This window comes from Hemiscyllium ocellatum, chromosome 20 (assembly GCF_020745735.1).
Source record: "Hemiscyllium ocellatum isolate sHemOce1 chromosome 20, sHemOce1.pat.X.cur, whole genome shotgun sequence".
Lineage (NCBI taxonomy): Eukaryota > Metazoa > Chordata > Chondrichthyes > Orectolobiformes > Hemiscylliidae > Hemiscyllium > Hemiscyllium ocellatum.
The window spans coordinates 23,228,832-23,250,830 of NC_083420.1; the positions used below are offsets into that span (position 1 = coordinate 23,228,832).

Genomic DNA, 21,999 nt, shown 5'->3' on the forward strand with positions numbered 1-21,999 from the left:
CTATATAAATTGCTTCCAGATTCCAGATCAACTTTACAAGAAAAGATATTGGTATTTTAGTCCTGTCAAGTATGATTACAGAATGATTAAATCAAATCAATTAGTGTTCCAGAGACTGGACTAATAATACAGAAGTGAAAACAAATCCCAAAAAGGCAGTTGGAAAATTTAACCTCAGTTAATTAAATAAACCTGAAGTTAAAAAGCTGGCACAAGATTTTCATAAGACTCCAGATTCCCTAACATCCTTTAAGAAAGGAAATCTGATCAGGCGTATATGTGAGTCCAAACCTATTTCAAAATGTGCTTGATTCTCATAAAACAAAGGACTGCCGGTAAATTAGGAAGTGAAAGAAGTGCAAATGCTGTAAATCAGAAACAAAAATACAAATTGCTGTAAAAACTCAGCAGGTCTGTCAGCATCTATGTAGAGAAATCAGAGTTAACATTTTGATCAACTCACATGCTAGAAATCTGAAACACACAAAAACAGATTACTGGAGGAGCTCAGCAGGGCTGACAGCATCTCTGGAAATACTACCAGACCTGCTGAGTTTCTCTAGTAATTTTGTTACAGAATGGAAATTTATAGAATCCCTACAGTGCAGAAACAGGCCATTTGGCCCAACAAGTCCACACTGACCCACTGAAGAATAACCCACTTAGACCCATTCCCCTGCCCTATCACTCTGCCTTTCCCACAACTAATGCGACTAATCTATACATCACTGAACACTATGGGCAATTTAGCATGGTCAATTCACTTAAACTGCACATCTTTGGACTGTGGGAGGAAACCAGAGCGCCGGGAGGAAACCCACGTAGACACGGGGAGCATGCCCAAATGCCACACAGTTGTCCGAGGCTGGAATCAAACTCAGGTCCCTGGCGCTGTGAGGCAACTGTGCTGACTGCTTTTGTGACCTTGACTCTTAAATGCCCTCTGAAATAGCCTAGTGTGCTGTTGTCTCCACCTTCACCGACTACACTAGAGATGGACAATAACTGCTAAATATCCATAACCTGCCCATCATTTTGCTTTATTTTCGATTATTTCATTTTGCAATCAAACATGAGACTCCCCATGTTTCTTAATATGATACTTTGCTTTCCACAACTGCCTTTTGTTCCTGCATGCCTCTTTCAACTATTTAAGTCTATATTACTTCTTGAAAAACATCCTCTCTCCTCATTAAACTTATTAGGCTGATAGGTATAGGGAATGCTGGATGACTAAAGAAATTGAGGGTTTGGTTAAGAAAAAGAAGGAAGCATGTGCCAGGTTTGACAGGATAGATCGAGTGAATCCTTAGAAGAGTAGTAAGTCAGTAGGCATATACTTGAGAGAAATCAGGAGGGCAAAAAGGGGACATGAAATAGCGTTGGCAAATAAGAGTTAAGGAGAATCCAACAGGTTTTTACAAATACATTACGGACCAAAGGGTAACAAGGGAGAGAACAGGGCCCCTCAAAGATCAGCAAGGCGGCCTTTGTGTGGAGCCGCAGGAGAGGGGGCAGGTATTAAACGAATATTTTGCATCAGTATTTGCTGTGGAAAAGGACACGGAAGAGATAGAATGTGGGGAAAAAGATGATGGCATCTTGAAAAATGTCCATATTACAAAGGAGAAAGTGCTGGATGTCTTGAAATGCATCAAGATGGATAAATCCCCAACACCTGATCAGGTGTACCCTAGATCTCTACGATAAGTTCAGGAAGTGATTGCTGGGCCCCTTGCTGAGATATTTGTATTATCAATAGTTACAGATGAGATGCCAGAAGACTGGAGGTTGGCTAACGTGGTGTCACTGTTTAAGAAGGGTCGGACAAGCCAGGGAACTATAGACTGGTGAGCCTGACGTCGGTGGTGGGCAAGTTGTTGGAGGGAATTCTGAGGGATAGGATGTACATGTATTTGAAAAGGCAAAGACTAATTAGGGATAGTCAACATGGCTTTCTGCATGGGAAATCTTGTCCCACAAACTTGATTGAGTTTTTTTGAAGAAGTAACAAAGAGGATTGATGAGGGCAGTGTGGTAGATGTGATCTATATGGATTTCAGTAAGGCATTCGACAAGATTCTTCATGAGAGACTGGTGAGCAAGGTTAGATCTCATGGAATACAGGGATAACTCACCATTTAATACAGAACTGGCTCGACGGTAGAAGACAGAGGGTGGTGGTGGTGGAGGGTTGTTTTTCAGACTGGAGGCCTGTGACAAGTGCAGTGCCATAAGGATCGATGCTGGATCCACTACTTTTCGTCATTTACATAAATGATTTGGATGTGAGCAAAAGAGGTATAGTAAGTTTGCTGATTACACTAAAATTGGAGGTGCAGTAGACATCGAAGGTGGTTGCCTCAGATTACAATGAGATCTTGATCAGATGGGTCAATGGGCTCAGAACTGGCAGATGGAGTTTAATTTAGATAAATGTGATATTCTGCATTTTGGGAAAGCAAATCTTAGCAGGACGTATACACTTAATGGTAAGGTCCTTAGGAGTGTTGCTGAACAAAGAGACCTTGGAGTGCAGATTCGTAACTCCTTGAAAGTGGAGTTGTGGTAGATAGGATAGTGAAGGCAGCGTTTGGTATGCTTTCCTTTATTGGTCAGTGTATTGAGTACAGGAGTTGAGAGGTCATGTTGCAGCTGTACATGGCATTGGTTAGGCCACTATTGGAATATTGCCTGCAATTCTGGTCTCCTTCCTATTGGAAAGGTGCTGTGAAACTTGAAAGGGTTCAGAAAAGATTTACAAGGATGTTGCCAGGACTGGAGGATTTGAGCTATACGGAGAGGTTGAACAGGCATGGGCTCGAGCATCGGAGGCTGATGGCTGACCTTATAAAGGTTTATAAAATCATGAGGGGCATGGATAGGATAAATAGACAAAGACTTTTCCCTGGGGTTGGGGAGTCCAGATCTAGAGGGCATAGGTTTAGGGTGAGAGGGGAAAGATATAAAAGAGACCTAAGGGGCAATGTTTTCATGCAGAGGGTGGTACATGTATGGAATGAGCTGCCAGAGAAAGTGGTGGAGGCTGATACAGTTGCAACATTTAAAAGGCACCTGGATGGGTATATGAATAGGAAGGGTTTGGAGGGATATGGGCCAAGTGCTGGCAGGTGGGACGAGATTGGGTTGAGATATCTGGTCAGCATGGATGAGTTGGACCAAAGGGTTGGTTTCTGTGCTGTACATCTCTGACTCTATGATTAAACAGTGCCAAAATCTGAACTCTTATGTGGCTTGTGCAGACACAAAGAAAATATGTGCTTTTCTTTGGTAAGTTAATCTTAGTTTTAGATGCTTGCCAAGTCTATAAAAATAAAATACCATGGATTCTTCCACTGATGAAATAATTTTAACCCCAAAAGCAAAACAAACCAGCACTCAACATAACTTCTCTTGAATAGCACATCTTTGATCAGCTTCCAAATGTAGCCACTTCTCACTGCACTCTTATACTATAAAATGTTTTATAATACTAAACTAAAACTCTTCAGAAGATTGTTAAAGTACAATATTACTGAGACAAAATTACAATTTGCAGCAATTCAAGATGGCATAATGTAATAGAGGTATTAATCTGTGTGGATATCAACAGGTCATTGGTGTCAAGCACATTGATAATATAAATGTGGGTGCAACACATCATGTATCTGTGCACAATACTTCCAGAAAACCAAAACAACTTGGGGCTTTAGTTCAACAGGAAATTCATGCACAGATTTAAGCAGGGGTGGGATTAGACATTTCACCTGTGAAAGCGCCACAATCCAAATCACTCATAAGGCTGCAAATAGTCACTGATTAGCGAGTTTGTCTTTTCTCTTCCCTCCCCCACGCCTACTCCTACTCCAGTATCAAACCTTTACCTTCCAAGATGAAACACTTTCTTACAGTATAAAAATAGGAGTCAGAAAACGAAGGTAGTTAGAATAGACTGCTGTTGAGGGAAAGAATCTAAAAGTAAATATTAAAATTTAACTTTAAAGTGATTGCGAGAATAATCGCACCAGAAGGAAATGAAATCACAGGAATTACTTTTCACATATGCTCAGGAAAGAGAAAGACTACAGGAAAAACCATATGATGCTAGGAAATGGCTCATTGGGTTGTACCTACACTTCACAAATCATGTGTCAATTGGTAATTGCAAGTTGGATACCAAGTTTATATACTTGACTAGCTGTATTCTCAAATATAGTAGGATGCAACAGGTTAAGGGACATACTGTCCTTGGCTTCAAGTATTCTTGACTGGATTATTTTAGAGGAGGAAAAAAAAGATTTTGCTTGAAAAACAAAGAATGGAGATTCATATGGGCAATTGGTCATTTGACAGATGTGTGCTACCCAAGTTTATTTTGAAAACAGGCTGGTGGGTAACTTTTTTTGTAAGGGATGTAGGTAAAAATCACATCTTATACACACACCATCATTTATGTCCCAAAACATTAAACAAATTAGTAACCAGTCAGTTACCTGCTAAAATTGCCACAAGGCCTTCCAAAGGAGAACCCCAAGAAAACCGTACTGGAGACTGGTAGAGCAAAGGCTTAAAATAGATAACATGTAATCTACTTGCCAAAAGCTTGATGCCCTCAAAATGTAGGTTTTCCAGGAAAAGGCTGTGAAACAGCCAAGGTTGATATAGCGGGAGTATGTATGAAGAAACCTGAATGACAGTGCAACATTAACAAGAGATTCCATAGTGGAGAATGCAGCAATGGTCAGCCTGGAATGTTAATTGGATCCCACAAATCAGCATCAGAAAAACATGAAAACTAAATTAACTACAGCATCAAACATTTTAGTATTTTGTAAAATTTGCCATGAGATCATTTCAAAGAATCCTGCAAATATAGTTACACTGTCAATACAAAGACAATGAACATTTGAAGGTCACAGGAACACAGATTAAAGAACACAATATCCAATTTGATAACTGAATAATTCCCTATGCTCATTCCCTTGCAAGTGTATCCTGAAAGCTTGTGCCCTTTACATTTAACCATGTATGACATATTTAACCAAACATAGGCATGATAATTAAAAATCACAACACCAGGTTATAGTGCAACAAGTTTACGTGGAAGCACTAGGTTTCGCAGCAGTGATCTGAAAGCTAGTGCTTTCAAATAAACCTGTTGGATTATAACCTGGTGTTGTGATTTTTAACCTTTGTACACCCCAGTCCAACACTGGCACCTCCAAATCATAGGCAAGATAGGCTGACTAGCCTCAATCAGCACTGTAACAGTCTACAATTCTCACCTATCCCAAAGCTATTTAACCATCTTTCTCCTCCCCAAACAACTGCATGATGAAACAGGAAACAATGTATGGCAAGGATTAAACCATTCCGAACAGTTGGATTCACATGGATTATGCCAAGCTAACTGTAAAGTATAGGTTACAGGAAGGGAGGAGGCTAGAATTGTTATCAACTACCTCCAAGCTTATGTAGAGAGCAGGAGGAATGGGGAAGAAAGAAAATAATTATCCTTGGCATTATCCACCTATGGTGGAAAGTGGGAATTGGATTATGGGAGGCAATATGATTTAGTTCAAATGCTATTCACAATTTATTAGTATTCATGATCTAGGTTTGTGTTCTTCAAGGGTGACTTGGGGCAAGTTACAGAAAATCTGTTACCCTCTGATTCTCACCACCTTGTGTATTCAAAATGAAAGGTGTCGAGTTACAATGATTTATAAAATTGCATTGTGAATAAGATTTAACACAGTCCTTGCAGACTCTACGTCACTTGCGTAATTTGGATAATAACAGCTTACGTACAACCATGACAGTCATATTGATAACGAATCACAATAGCCTCGTTCAAGTTCGATACAAATAGCAAGCTCCTGAATCCCTCCATCTGAAAGCCAGCAACTTCAAATTGCCACCGTTAATCCTTATAAAATTCATATTGGTCCAACAAAGTATGAGGAAAAACTTTGCATTTTAACTCCAAGTTGAGATTTTAAAACACTCCTCACAAAGCAGGGAAGGCGGTTCCAATAATTGTACGAGTGTCAAATGCAGATTTAACATATTGACAGCAGCAATACATCTAATTAGCAACATGCGAGTTACAATATAAATACTACATAGGAAGATGAGAGGCCTATTATTTATCTGAGAAACAAATACATTCTAAGGGACACCACCCTCACTGTCAACCCACATCTCTCGATAAAACATAGCAGTGTCAAAACAGTAGAAGTGAGGGAAAAGAGGACAATCAACAAACAAATTTCAAGGACTAGAATCTGGGAGCAATGTTAAGAAAGGTCGCAGTTATTGTTGGGGCCTCCAGAAGAAGAGGCCACTGAACGGACTTCAGTGCTGATCCCTCCTTTGCCCCATTCAACCTGCCCGCGGACCCCGCTCCCTCTCTCCCTCCCTCCTCCGGCTCCCCTCTCCCGCCCCCGGCACCCCTCTTCCTCCCTCCTCCAGACCCCCTCTCCCTCCCTCCTGCGCCCGCTCCTGACACCCCTCTCCCTCCCTCCCTCCTCCGGACCCCTTCTCCCGCCCCCAGCCTCCCTCTCCCTCCCTCCTCCGGCCCCCCTCTCCCGCCCACGGCCCCCCCCCCCCCTCACTCTCCCTCCCTCTCTCCTCCGGCCCCCCTCTGCTGCCCCCGGTCCCCTTATCCCGACCCAGCCCCCTCTCCCACCCTCCCCCCCTCTCCCTCCACCGGCCCCCCTCTCCCTCTCCTGCCCCCGGCCCCCTTCTCCCGCCCTCCGCCGGTGGCTTTCTCCCGACCCCGGCCCCCCTCCGGCCCCCCTCTCCCGGCACCCCTCTTCCTCCGGCCCCCCTCTCCCTCCCTCGCCCGCTCCCGGCCCCCCTCTCACTCGCTCGCTCCCTCTCCCACTCCCGGCCCCCCTCTCCCTCCCTCCCTCCCTCGCCCGCTCCCGGCCCCCCTCTCCCTCCCTCGCCCGCTCCCGGCACCCCTCTTCCTCCCTCCTCCGGCACCTCTCTCCCTCCCTCCCACGCCCGCTCCCGGCCCCCCTCTCCCTCCCTCCCTCCCTCCCTCGCCCGCTCCCGGCCCCCCTCTCCCTCCCTCCCTCGCCCGCCCGCCCGCCCGCTCCCCGGCCCCCCTCTCCCTCCCTCCTCCGGCCCCCCCTCTGCCGCAACCGGTCCCCCTATCCCGCCCCCAGCTCCCCTCTCCCACCCTCCCTCTCCCTCCTCCAGCCCCCCTCTCCCTGCCTCCCTCCTCCGGACCCCTACTCCCGCCCCCGGCACCCCTCCTCCTCCGGCCTGCCTCTCCCTCCCTCCCCCGGTCCCCCCCATCCAACCCCCTCTCCCGTCCCCAGTCTCCCTCTCCCTCCTCCGGCCCACCTCTCCCACCCCCGGTCCTCCGGCCCCCCTCTCCCATCCCCAGCCCTTCTCTCCCTCCGCCCACCTCTCCCGCCCCCAGCCCTTCTCTCCCTCCGCCCCTCTCTCCCGCCCCCAGCCCTTCTCTCCCTCCGCCCCCCTCTCCCGCCCCCAGCCCCCCTCTCTCTCCCTCCCTCCCTCCCTCTCATCTGGCCCCTGGCCCCCGGCCCCCCTCCTCCTCCAGCCCCCCTCTCCCTCCCTCGCTCCCGGCCCCCCCGCTCCCAGCCCCCCTCCTCCGGACCCCCTCTCCTGCCCCCGGCACCCCTCCTCCAGCCCGCCTCACCCTCCCTCGCTCTCGCTCCCCGGCCCCACTCTCCCTCCCTCCCTCCTCCGGCCCCTCCCTCTCCCACCCCCCCCTCTCCCTCCCACCCCCGCCTCCCCCTCCCCCCCCCCCGGCCCCCCACTCACTCCCTCCCTCCTCCAGCCCGCCCCCCTCACTCCCTCCTCCAGCCCCCACCTCTCCCGCCCTCCCTCCTCCGGCCCCGCCCTCTTCCGCCACCGGCCCCCTCTCCCTCCCCGTCCCAACCCCGACCCCGGCCCGGCCCCCCTCTCCCACCCTCCCTCCCTCCCTCGCCCGCCCCCGGCACCCCTCTCTCTCGCCCGCCCCCGGCCCCCCTCTCCCTCTCCCTCCCTCCCTCGCCCGCCCCCGGCCCCCCTCTCCCTCTCCCGCTCCCGGCCCCCCTCTCCCTCCCTCCTCCGGCCCCCCTCTCCCTCGCCCGCTCCCGGCCCCCCCTCCCTCGCCCGCTCCCGGCCCCCTCCTCCAGCCCCCCTCTCCCTCGCCCGCTCCCGGCCCCCCTCCTCCGGCCCCCCTCTTCCTCCCTCTCCCTCACCCGCTCCCGGCCCCCCCTCTCCCTCGGCCGCTCCCTCGCCTGCTCCCGGCCCTCCACTCCCTCCCTCCTCCGGCCCCCCACTCCCTCGCCTGCTCCCGGCCCCCCCTCTCCCTCCCTCCCTCCTCCGGCCCCCCTCTCCCTCGCCCGCTCCCGGCCCCCCTCCCCTCCCTCCTCCGGCCCCCCTCTCCCTCGCCCGCTCCCGGCCCCCCTCTCCCTCCTCCGGCCCCCCTCTCCCTCGCCCGCTCCCGGCCCCCCTCTCCCTCGTCCGCTCCCGGCCCCCCTCTCCCTCCCTCCCTCCCTCCTCCGGCCCCCCTCTCCCTCGCCCGCTCCCGGCCCCCCTCTCCCTCCCTCCCTCCCTCCTCCGGCCCCCCTCTCCCTCGCCCGCTCCCGGCCCCCCTCTCCCTCGTCCGCTCCCGGCCCCCCTCTCCCTCCCTCCCTCCCTCCTCCGGCCCCCCTCTCCCTCGCCCGCTCCCGGCCCCCCTCTCCCTCCCTCCCTCCTCCGGCCCCCCCTCTCCCTCGCCCGCTCCCGGCCCCCCTCTCCCTCCCTCCCTCCTCCGGCCCCCCTCTCCCTCGCCCGCTCCCGCCCCCCCTCTCCCTCCCTCCTCCAGCCCCCCTCTCCCTCGCCCGCTCCCGGACCCCCTCTCCCTCCCTCCTCCGGCCCCCCTCTCCCTCGCCCGCTCCCGGACCCCCTCTCCCTCGCCCGCTCCTGGCCCCCCTCTCCCTCGCCCGCTCCCGGCCCCCCACTCCCTCGCCCGCTCCCGCCCCCCACTCCCTCGCTCCTCCGCCCCCTCCCGCCCTCCCGGCCCCCCTCTCCCTCCCTCCTCCGCCCCCTCCCTCCCGGCCCCCCTCCCTCCTCCGGCCCCCCACTCCCTCCCTCCTCCGCCCCCTCCCTCCCGGCCCTGCTCTCCCTCCCGCCCCCCTCCTCCTCCCGGCCCTGCTCTCCCTCCCGCCCTCCCTCTCGGCCCCCCTCTCCCTCCCTCCCGCCCGCCCTCCCTCCCCCTCCCTCTCGGCCCCCCTCTCCCGCCCGCCCTCTCGGCCCCCCCCTCTCTCCCTCCCTCCTCCGCTCCCTCCCGCCCCCCTCTCCCTCCCTCTCCCGGCCCCCCACTCCCTCCCTCCTCCCGGCCCCTCCCTCCTCCGGCCCCCCACTCCCTCCCTCCTCCGCCCCCTCCCTCCCGGCCCCTCCCTCCTCCGGCCCCCCACTCCCTCCCGGCCCCCACTCCCTCCCTCCTCCGCCCCCTCCCGGCCCCCCACTCCCTCCCTCCCGGCCCCCCACTCCCTCCCCCCTCCTCCGCCCCCTCCCGGCCCCCCACTCCCTCCCCGCCCGCCCTCTCGGCCCCCCTCTCCCTCCCTCCCGGCCCCCCACTCCCTCCCTCCTCCGCCCCCTCCCGGCCCCCCTCTCCCCCCCCTCCTCCCGGCCCCCCTCTCCCTCCCGCCCTCCCTCTCGCCCCCCTCTCCCTTCCGCCCCCTCCCTCCCGGCCCCCCACTCCCTCCCTCCCCCGCCCCCTCCCGGCCCCCCTCTCCCTCCCGCCCTCCCTCCCTCTCGGCCCCCCTCTCCCTCCCTCCTCCAGACCCCCACCCCCCCGCCCTCCCTCTCCTGCCCCCCCTCCCTCCCTCCTCCACTCCCCTCTACCGCAACCGGTCCCCCTATCCCGCCCCCAGCCCCCCTCTCCAACCCTCCCTCTCCCTCCTCCTGCCCCCCTCTCCCTCCCACCCGCCTCCGGACCCCTACTCCTGCCCCCGGCACCTCTCCTCCTCCTCCTCCTCCTCCTCCTCCTCCCCGCCTCTCCCTCCCTACCTCCCTCTCCCAGCCTCCCTCTCCCTCCGGCCCCCCCTCTCTCGCCGCCAGGCTCCCTCCTCTGGCCCCGGCCCCGCCCCCGGCCCCCCTCTCCCTCCCTCCCCTGGTCCCCCGTCTCCCGCCCCCGGCACCCCTCTCCATCCCCCCGGCCCCCCTCTCCCTCCCTCCTCCTCCGGACTCCCTCTCCCTCTCCCGCCTCCGGCCCCCCCTCTCCCGCCCTCCCTTCTCCGGACCCCCTCTCCCGCCCTCGCTCGCTCGCCCGCCCCCGGTCCCCCTCTCCCTCCCTCCCCCGCCCCCAGCCCCCTCTCCCTCCCACCCCCCCCCCCAGCCCCCTCTCCCTCCCTCCCCCCTAGCCCCCCTCCGGTCCCCCTCTCCCTCCCTCCCTCCCTCGCCCCTAGCCCCCCTCTCCCTCCCTCCCCCCTAGCCCCCCTCGCCCGCCCCCCCAGCCCCCCTCGCCCGCCCCCCCCAGCCCCCCTCTCCCTCCCCCCCCAGCCCCCCTCTCCCTCCCTCGCCCGCCCCCCAGCCCCCCTCTCTCTCCCTCCCTCCCCGCCCCCCAGCCCCCCTCTCTCTCCCTCCCTCCCCCGCCCCCCCTCTCTCTCCCTCCCTCCCTCCCCCGCCCCCAGCCCCCCTCTCTCTCCCTCCCTCCCTCGCCCCCAGCCCCCCTCTCTCTCCCTCGCCCGCCCCCAGCCCCCCTCTCTCTCTCTCTCTCTCTCTCTCCCCCCCCCCTCCCTTGGTCCCCCCCTCTCGCCCTCCCTCGGTCCCCCCCGGACCCCCTCTCTCTCTCTCTCTCCCTCCCTTGGTCCCCCCCACCTCGCCCTCACTCGGTCCCCCCCCCCCCCCCGGCCTCTCTCTCTCTCTCTCTCTTCCCCCCCCCCCCTCCCTTGTTCCCGTCCTCCCTTGGTCCCTCGGTCCCTCCCTCCCTCAGTCCCCCCCCCCTCGCCCTCCCTCGGTTCCCTCCATCTCGCCCGCCCTCCTCTCCCTCTCCCTCTCCCCCCCCTCTCCCTCTCCCCCCCTTCCTTGGTCCCCCCCCCTCCCTCCCCCTTCCTTGGTCCCCCCCTCTCCCTCCCCCTTCCTCTGCCTCTCCCTGTCTCTCTCTCTCCCTCTCCGTCTCCCTCTCTCTCTCTCCCCCCCTCCCTTTCTTCCTCCCCCTCTTTCTCTCCCCCTCTCCCTCCGCCTCCGCCTCCGTCTCCCTCTCTTCCTCTCCCTCTCCCTCTCCCTCTCCCTTTCTCTCCCTCTCCCCGTCTCCCTCCGTCTTCCTCTCCCTCTCCCTTTCTCTCTCTCCCTCCCTCTCCCTCTCCCTCTCCCTCTCTCTCGCTCCCTCCCTCCGCGCGGCTGCAGTTTGATAAGATTATAATTTCGGGATCTAACAACTCTCACCCTGTGGATCCGTTTCCATCCTGGGTGTAATAACGAAAGCTGAGGGGGATACTGAATGGGAAGGTTGCGATTAAACCAATTAACTAGCAGTTAACTAGCACTCTGACCAGTTGACCAGCTCGCGAGGTTTGTTTATGAATCGGCTCGAGGCAGAAAAAAACTGATCCAGCGACGTCACCCGGTCACGTGTTCCCTCCGAACCCCGCCCTGGGCACGCAAACGATGACGACATCAGAGATGCTAGCAACATCTTGTATTTAGATAGCGCCTTTTAGTCAGTGTCTTCTCTTCAGAATGGTGTTCTCCTTCAAATCATCCAATTTCCCTTTCTAATGTTATGTATACATTATCATACAACAAGGAAAGAGGCTGTTCAACCCTTGGAGAATAAGAACCGGTTGTGAGAACGGAAAATTATGATCAAATATATATCACAGAATACATTACAAGTGACTGGAGGCTCATTGGTTAAGATACCAAAGAAATCTAAAGCAATGGAGTGCAATCATTTGCAAAGAATAAGTTTTATAAGTCACCTACTTCAAGTGATCATGATAGGAATAAATAGTCACCCATTTGAAGAAGAAATTGGTGAAACAGTCTGGGGTTAGACTGGAGTAGTTGATACCAACCAGGAGAAAGAATAGGCCTGTCAGCACGACACAACTGCTCCACCATTCAATAAGATCATGGCTGATCTGATCAAAACCTCAAATCCACATCACTGCCCTTGATAGCCCTTGCATGACGAGAGTTGATCCATCAATGCCTTAAAAATATTCAAGGATTCTGTTTCCACTACCCTTTCAGAAAACGAGTTCCAAAAACATATAACCCATTAAGAGTAAAAACGAAAGGCCCCATCTTTGTTTTAAATGGGAGACCCCTGATTTCAGTACATCATGACAGAAAGGCCTTAGACAATGACATTTCTCCACTGAGCCTTGACAGTGGCTGTCCCAACCTTTAGTGCATCCCTGAGCATGCAGTCCTAGATATTGGAATGTACACATCTGCAACACTCAGTTGTGGACAACTCATTGCACTGGTAGAACAACAGATTTCAGGCAGACCACAATTCATCTTCTACCATTTTGATGATGAAGTGCATTTGATGTTTGTCTTGGTAATCCCACACAGCATAGAGTACTGAATCATGAAACTGCTCTGGATGAATCTTAACAAAAAACACTGCATATCTTGTTCTAAATCTCCATTGAACTACCTCCAATGCCTCTCCTGTCTTCCTTAAATAAGGAGACCAAAACTGCACACAATATTTGAGATGTGGTCTTAAACATGCCCTGTATAATTTAAGCATGACTTTCTTGTTTTTATATTCAATTCCTCTCACAATAAAGGATAGCATCCCATTAGCTTTCATAATTACATGCTGTATATGCGCACTAACTTCTCGTGAATCATACACTCAAACACTTAAATCAAACTGCACCTCAGAATTCTGCAGTCATTCTCAACTTACATAGTACTCTGCTTTTTCATTTTTCCTGCCAAAGTGAAGAACTTTACATTTTCCTTCATTTTACTTAATCTGCCAGACATTTGCATGCACTCAAACTATCTATAGCTATCTACAACATCTTTGTATCTTCTTTACAACATACTTTCCTCCCCATCTGTAATTTTAGCTGTTAAGTCTTCACTTTCCTCATCTAAGTCATTGAAATAAGTTATAAAATGTTGAGGCCCTGACACAGATCCCAATAGACTCCATTTGGCATCTCCTGATAAATACATTTTCTGCATGTTGTCTGTTATCTGCCAGCCAGACAATTAGGAATAGGCTAAAGAAAACCTGAAAGAACTGTAGATGCTGTAAATCAGAAACAAAAACAGAAATTGCTGAGTTCTGAGGAAGGGTCACTGGACTGTTAACTCTGATTTCTCTTCACAGATGCTTCCAGACCTGCTTAGCTTTTCCAGCAACTTCTGAATCTATGTATTTGCATTTTAAGTATACACAAGGACTCTGCCTCCACAGCTCTCCATGGCAAGGTGTTCTAAAGACGCACAACCCTCTCAGAGAAGAAATTCCTCCTTATCTTGGTCTTAAATTGGCATACTTTATTCTGAGACAATGCCTTCCAATCCTCAACTCTCCCATGGGTGGAAACATCTTCTGAGCATTTACACTGTTAAGCCCCTTAAGAATCTTATGTGTTTCAATGAGATTGCCTCTTATTCTTCTAATCTTTAGTGAGTAGAATCCAACCTGCTTAGCCTATCCTTCTATCCATGTTAAAATGCTATGCCAACACAATGCACTTCTATTTTCAGCAATAATCCACCCTCTGTCCACAATTCTCCTTCAAAGAACTTTAAGAAATTGGCTAAATTTTTTTTCAAAAAAACTATGTTGACCCATCCTGATTACCTTGAGCTTTCCTAACATGCAACTCAAATCTCTTTAATAATCGGCTTTAACATCTTCCGAGATGTCAATTCAACTAGCCTATCGTTTATTGTTTTCTGCCTCCCTCTTCTTGAATAAAGGGGTTATGTTCATTATTTCCCAATCCAATTGAGCCTTTCCTGAATCTAAGGAATTTTGGGAAGAATCATACTAATGCATTTGCAACTTCATTAGCCAGTTGTTTTAAGATTGTAGGCTGAAATTCATCTGGACCCAGAGATTTGTCAGGTCACAACTCCATCAACTCAGCACTGCTTCCCACATGATAGTAATTTCATTAAGTTCCTCAGTCTCTTTTAACTCCTGATTTATAACTATTACCAAACTTTTTTATGCTTTGTAGTGAAGACAGAAGTGAAATATTTTTCATTTCTTCTACCATTTCTTTATTAGCTACCAATAATTTAATATTCTCATTCTTGAGGGGAATAACACTCCCTTTATTTATTCTTTTCCTTTTTAAATGTCTTCAGAAACTCTTACTATCTGTTTTTACTTTTCTAGCTGGCATCCTCTCATGCTTTAAGTTCTTGCTTCTGATTAAGTTTTTAATCATTCTCTGCCTTTTTTAAAATTCTGACCAAGTGACACTCATCTTTGCACGTTGATTTGTTTTCTTTCTGGTTGAGGTTTTCCCTAACATCTTTAGGTTAACGATAGGTGACGGATCACCCCTTTACAGATTTTCTTTATGGTACAAATATACCTATTTTATGTATTCTGCAATATTCCCACAATTGTCTGTCAATGTGCTTTTATTGATCTATCCCCTAACCTAGCATGCCAGCTCACTCATCAAGCTTAACTTTCATGTCTGCATTGTTGCTCTTATACACTGTATTGAATGACACAAAGATGTATTGTGTGCTGAATAAGTTCTTTTCTCCAGGCAACATACCTGGTTTTTATTGTCTTCATCTCAATATTATGTCAAGAACTTAAATACATTATATGGATTCTTGTTTTTTGGGTTTCTGTCCCATGGGCCAGTTCACAGTGGTTTCAAGCAAAACTTAACTGGAAGGGAAATTCATATATTTGCTCCACACACACTGCAATGTAGCTTGCCTTCATTTTCACCCTTCACTCTTGTGGTTGCTATCCAGTCATTCAAATGAACCCAGGGAAAGCTGAGAGCTGACATTGTCAGGACAAAGGGCCTTTTGTCATGGCAGCCTTTTGCCAGGTCCATCAGCTGGGTCTCAGATAGGAACAGCAGCCAAAGAGAAGGAATGGGTGGTGGGGATGTGACAGTTGCAGGAGGATTTGTGGAGGGAATAGGAGACTGCATGACGAAAAAGGTATAAAATCTGCAAGGCGGAGATGTAGGCTGCGATGGTTTGGGAGAGAATGAGGAAGGTGGTTATTAGAGGGTTGTGGAAAAATAGAAGATTTGCATGGGTGGAGGTGGAGGGAGGCTGCAAAGGAGAGAGAACAGTTTTAAACCTTTTAACAAAGTACTCATTTACCTGGGATCCAAAATAAATCTTCAAATCATTGACATAATAAATTCATTGAAAATTAACATGGAATTTTTTTTAGGATGACAGGTGAGAACTCAAAAGTACTCAAAGGACTTTGCTAACTTTTAACTCCAAATGTATGTTTAAGTTAAAGAAAATATTGCAGATGTAAATTCAGTCACTGTCTGGCAAAACCTTGTGTGAGACCCATGAAATGTCACACCTGCAGACTATCAAGAAAACTTGAGAGATAATGAGGGAGTGTCTAACCTCGCCAATCTATATGGAAAGTGTATATAGTTTCTTTTGTGTATAAAAGTATGTGTCAATGTATTTTGGGAAAAAAATGTTGTTAACTTTTGCTTGATGTCTTTTACCAGTTTAAATTCTGTTATGCCCAGAAAATGAATGCTTTCATTGTGTGCTGTGGCTTGTAAGTTGAGAGTTGATATTTATTCAAGATTTTGATGAATTATCCTAAAGCAGTTTCTGTGTAGATCCAAATACTCCATAGTTCAACACAACTACAGAAGATGTTGTTACTATGTTACTATCACTTAACAAAGGAGTTAGGGAGAAAAAAAGTTTTTTTTTAAATCACACATCAAGGAATTCAACATTGTAGTTCCCCAAGTTGCAGAAAGCTAAGGAAATAATTTATGCAAGACTGCAGTTTTCACTTGTAGTCTTGCACATTACACAGAATATACAGTACAAACAGGGCATTTAACCCAAATGATCCATGCAATCTCCCATTCTTCTTTCTCTCACCTTATCCAGATCTCCTTCTATTCCATTATGTCTATCTGGCTTCCCTTTGAATACATCTAGGCTGTTTACCTCAACCATTCCCAGTAGATTCACATTCTTATCACAGTATTGTATGCCAAAACAAATTTGTGTTTAACAAAAAGGACACAGACTTTCTCGATAGCTCTTAATTGTATTAGGGCATTGCCTGATATGATACTGAACCAAGGAAAGCCCCAGGTGAGATCCTAGGTTGTTGCAGAGCTTCTTGACCAGATGTATTGATTATTAGAATTCTCCTTCACAATTTTAAACCATGAAGGACTAGTCACCAAAGCAGATAGCTTGTAATAAAAGTCTAACTTCAATTCTCTGGAATTGCTCTAAATTGGCCAACATCAGCTGGAGTCTTTGCTCACATTGACTTGAAAGTTCCAGGACTAAGGAAAGAATGCAATCTGTTGGTAATCACTATCCAAGGAAGCCTGTGCGGGCATTACCAGAGGGCAGGTTCAGGATGATGTGTGATATATACATGTTGGTATAGCTCTAGAGATAGGGCGTACACTGAGACAATGGCATTTTGATTGGCACTGGGCACAGCTGGTTTTTATATACTAAATGATGTCAAAAAGTGAACACATAATTGGCTATTCTAAATGAACACAGAATAGCTAAGAAATGTAAAAGGGAAGTTAATTTTTTTTGGCATTCTTTTCTAAAGTTGACAGAGGCTCCTAAAAATGTTGCTTATGGTAATGCAGCTGTTTAAGTTGGCATGCTGTAACTGGACTTTTTCACATCAGAACATGCTGAGAAACATAAGGTGAGAGGTGAATCAAAGATCTTTGAGACATATCTTGGGTTGGTACAGTTCACAGAGTGCAAAACCTGCTGACTGAAGTATGTGGAAGAGTTAGTCAAATGAACAAATACAAACTTGCTGTGTTGATGTAGATGGTGCCAAAGGAAGTACAGATATTGTAAGCTTGGCTCAGGAAAATACAAAACATTGAAAGGATTCATAACAACAGTTCCAGAAAAGTGCATAATTTAGGTCCTACTATCCAGTGCATAGTGATCACATTACGTCTATAGAATGGAGGCACTGTGAGGAAACGGAAAGCTCATGGTTTACTCAGTCAAGCAGGTTCCAAGTTCCATCTTCCCCTTCCCAACAATTACATTCTTGTCAGCTGAGGGCCAGATCTGTGCCAAATCCCATAGCACATAAAGTTCTTCCAAAAAGAAAAAAAATGCAATAGTTGGTTTTAATTATAAGTTATTTCTCTATTACTGCATCTGGAGAAAGTTCAATCAAGCATCAAGATGGTCATTCAGAGTCCCGAGACGATCCAGCAATTCCAGGGAATTAAAGTTAGACTTTTATTACAAGCTATCTGCTTTGGTGACTAATCCTTCATGATTCAAAATTGTGAAGGAGAATTCTAATAATCAATGCATCTGGTAAGAAGCTCTACAACAACCTAGGATCTCACCTGGGGCTATTCTCGGTTCATTATCATATCAGGCAATGCCCTTATACAATCAAGAACTATCGAGAAAGTCTGTGTCCTTTATGTTAAACACAAATTTGTTTTGGCATATAATACTGTGATAAGAATGTGAATCTACTGGGAATGGTTGAGATGAATAGCTTAGATATAATCAAAGGGAAGCCAGGTAAACATAATAATGTGACAATTGACTGTATACAGTAATATGAACATCTAGATAGACCCCATAAGGTACACTGTGAGGGGATGTGGTAAATCATGGACAGGGAGTTATACAGCAGTGGGGTTCATCCATGGTCAGGAGCTCACAGGCTTCAAGAGGAGGACAGTCAAGATCCTGTTGTAATCGGAGGTAACCTACACCTCCAATTTTAGTGTCATCTGCAAACTTACTAACTATACCTCTTATGCTCACATCCAAATCATTTATATCAATGACAAAAAGTAGTGGTCCTAGCACTGATCCTTGTGGCACTCCACTGGTCACAGGCCTCCAGTCTGAAAAACAACCCTTCCCCCACACGCTCTGTCTTCTACCTTTGAGCCAGTTCTGTATCCAAATGGACCATTTTCCCTGTATTCTATGCAATCTGACTTTGCTAACCAGTCTCCCATGGGGAACCTTGTCAAACACCTTACTGAAGTCATTATAGTTCATGTCCACCACTCCGACCTCATCAATCCTCTTTGTTACTTCTTCAAAAAACTCAATTAAGTTTGTGAAACATGATTTCGCACGCACAAAGCCATGTTGACTATCCCTAATCAGTCCTTGCCTTTCCAAATACATGTACATCCTGTCCCTCAGGATTCCCTCCAACAACTTGCCCACCACCGACATCAGGCTCACTGGTCTGTAGTTCCCTGGCTTGTCCATACTACCTTTCTTAAACAGTGGCACCACGTTAGCCACGTTGCAAGGGGCCCAGCAATCACTTCCCTGGCTTCCCACAGAATTCTAGAATACACCTGATCAGGTCATGGGGATTTATCCACTTTTATGCGTTTCAAAACATCCAGCACTTCCTCCTCTGTAATGTGAACATTTCTCAAGGTGTCACCATCTATTTCCCTACATCCTATACCTTTCATGTTCTTTTCCACGGTAAACACTGAGGCAAAATACTCGTTTAGTATCTCCCCCATCTCCTGCGGTTCCACACAAAGGCCGCCTTGCTGATCTTTGAGGGTCCCTATTCTCTCCCTAATTACCCTTTTGGCCTTAATGTATTTGTAAAAACCTTTTGGATTCTCCTTTAACTCTATTTGCCAAAGCTCTCACATGTCCCCTTTTTGCCCTCCTGATTTCCCTCTTAAGTATACTTCTACTGCCTTTATACTCTAAGGATTCATTTGATCTATCGTGTCTATACCTGACTGATGCTTCCTTCCTTTTCTTAATCAACACTCAGCATCCTTAGTCATCCAGCATCCCGTATCCCTTTATCTGCCCACAATTAGCTTTTGAAAGTTTTTGCCTAATACCAACTAAATTAGCCTTCCTCCAATTTAGAACTTCAACTTTTAGATCTGGTCTATCCTTTTCCATCACTATTTTAAAACTTATAGAATTATGATCGCTGGCCTCAAAGAGCTCCCCCACTGACACTTCAGTCACCTACCCTGCCTTATTTCCCAAGAGTAAGGTCAAGTTTCGCACCTTCTCTGGTAGGTACATCCACATATTGAATCAGAAAATATTCTTGTACACACTTAACAAATTCTTCTCCATCTAAACCCGTAACACTATGGCAGTCCCAGTCAATGTTTGGAAAGTTAAAATCCCCTAAAATAACCATCCTATTACTCTTACAGATAACTGGCATCTCCTTACAAATCTGTTTCTCAGTTTCCCTCTGACTATTAGGGGGTCTTTAATACAATCCCAATAAGGTGATCATCCCTTTCTTATTTCTAAGTTCAACGCAAATAACTTATCTGGATGTATTTCTGGGAATATTCTCCCTGAGTATACCTGTAATGCTATCCTTTATCATAAGGCTATAAGAAATAGAGTGGAAGGCCATTTGGCCCATCGAGTCCACTCCGCCATTCAATCGTGGCTGATGGACATTTCAACGCCACTTACCCACATTCTCCCCATATCCCTTAATTCCTTGCTAGATTAAGAATTTATCAATCTTTGCCTTGAAGACATTTAACATCCTGGCCTTCACTGCGCTCCGTGGCAATGAATTCCACAGACCCACCACTCTCTGGCTGAAGAAATGTCTTCTCATTTCCATTCTAAATTGACGGCCTCTAATTCTAAGGCTATGCCCATGGGTCCTAGTCTCCTTGCCTGACGGAAACAATTTCCCAGCGTCCACTCTTTCTAAGCCATGCATTATCTTGTAAGTTTCTATTAGATTTCCCCTCAACCTTCTAAACTCTAATGAATACAATCCCAGTATCCTCAGCCATTCATCATATGTTAGGCTTACCATTCCAGGGATCATCCATGTGAATCTCCACTGGACACACTCCAGTGCCGGTATGTCCTTCCTGAGGTGTGGGGCCCAAAGCTGGACACAGTATTCTAAATGGGGCCTAACTAGAGCTTTATAAAGTCTCAATAGCACATTGCTGCTTTTACATTCTCTTGCGAAAAATGACAACATTATGTTTGCTTTCTTAACCATGGACTCAACCTACAAGTCAACCTTTAGAGAATCCTGTACTAGCACTCCCACATCCCTTTGTACTTTGGCTTTATGAACTTTCTCACCGTTCATAAAATAGTCCATGCCTGTGTTCTTTTTTCCAAAGTACAAGATCTCACATTTGCTCACATTGAATTTAATCACCCATTCCTTGGACCATTCTCCTAAACTGTCTAAATCTTTCTGTAGCCTCCCCACCTTCTCATATCTACCTGTCCGTCCACCTAACTTTGATTCATTGGCAAATTTCGCCAGAATGCCCCCAGTCTCTTCGTCCACTCCCCTCCTCTCTTGCCTCCCTTTCTGTCCTTCCTGTGCATTTGTATCCTGGAACATTAAGCTGCCAGTCCTGCCCATCCATGAGTCATGGTTCCGTAATTGCTATGATATGTTCCTAACCATGCCCTGAGTTCATCTGCGTTTCCCGTTAGGCCTCTTGCGTTGAAATGAATGTAGTTTAATTTATCAGTTCTATCTTGTTCTCAGCTTTGTCCCTGCCTGCCCTGACTGTTTGACTCGCCTCTTTTCTCAACTATATCAGTCTCAGATTGATCTCTTTCCTCACTATCTCCCTGAGTCCCACCCCCACCTTAATAATTTAAATCCTCCTGAGCAGCTCTAGCAGACCTCCCTGCCAGTATATTAGTCCCCTTCCAATTCAGGTGCAATCTGTCCTTCTTGTACAGGTCACTTCAACCCCAGAAGAGATTCCAATGATCCAAAAATGTGAATCCCTCTCCCATATACCAGTTCCTCAGTCATGCATTCATCTGCTCTATCCTCCTATTCCTGCCCTCAGTAGCTCGCAGCACCAGGAGTAATCCAGATACTACTACTCACGAGGATCTCCTTTTTAAATTCCTGCCTAACTCTCTATAATCTCCCTTCAGAATCTCATCCTTTTGCTTTCCCATATCATTGGTTCCAATGTGTACAATGACTTCCTGCTGGTCCCTCTCCCACTTGAGAACATTCTGCACCCTCTCTGAGACACCCTTGATCTTGGCATCAGGGAGGCAACACCTCATTCTGATTTTTCGCTGCTGGCCACAGAAACATCTATCTGTGACTCGGACTAGAGGGTCCCCTATCACAATCAATCACTTGGAACCTGACATACTCCTCATTGCATTAAAGCCAGTCTCAATAACAGAAACTTGGGTGCTCTTGCTACATTCCCCTACATTTTCCAAAACAGCATACTTTTTTGAAATGCGGATAGCTGCGATACCAGCCTACCTCTCTTACCTTTTCTAGAGTTAACCCATCTAAGTGACTGTATCTGCAACTTTTCTCCCTTCCTATAACTTACATCCATCACACCCCCTTGATCTTATATTCCTTATTGCCTCTAACTGTCTCGCCAACCAATCCATTCAATCTGATAGGATCCGCAACCAACAGCATTTATTGCAGATATAATCCCCAGTAACACGTAAACTCTCCCTGAACTCCCACATCTGACAAAAAGAGTATATCACTCCACTAAAGGCCATTTTTGCTTCTTCCAATCTACAGACCCAGAAATAGCACTGTCTTATGTCTCTACAAAACACAGCTCCAAGCTAACTTAATACTTATGGCATATATTTTTAAGTTTAATCAAGAGACATATCTCAATAAAACATATAATCAAGAAAGAACCCACTCTCCTCACTATTGCAGACTTTCTGTAAGGCCACACTTAAAAATATTTACTTATCTGTTCCTGTGCTTTGATCTCTCCCAAACAGGTTCCTCCAAGATTAGTTGTGAATCTCATTGTTTGCTCATTTTCC

At 48.6% G+C, this 21,999-nt stretch overlaps 1 protein-coding gene across 1 annotated transcript in view; it reads right to left on the minus strand.

The window, feature by feature from the left end:
- cyth3a (cytohesin 3a) overlaps window positions 1–11,560 on the minus strand; it is a 70,493-nt gene extending 58,933 nt beyond the window's left edge. Inside the window, exon 1 of the mRNA XM_060840203.1 lies at window positions 11,395–11,560. Within this exon, the coding sequence (XP_060696186.1) occupies window positions 11,395–11,413 (19 nt within the window). The 5' untranslated portion in view covers window positions 11,414–11,560. The remainder of the gene's footprint in view (window positions 1–11,394) is intronic.
- Between the last annotated feature and the right edge of the window lie 10,439 nt (window positions 11,561–21,999).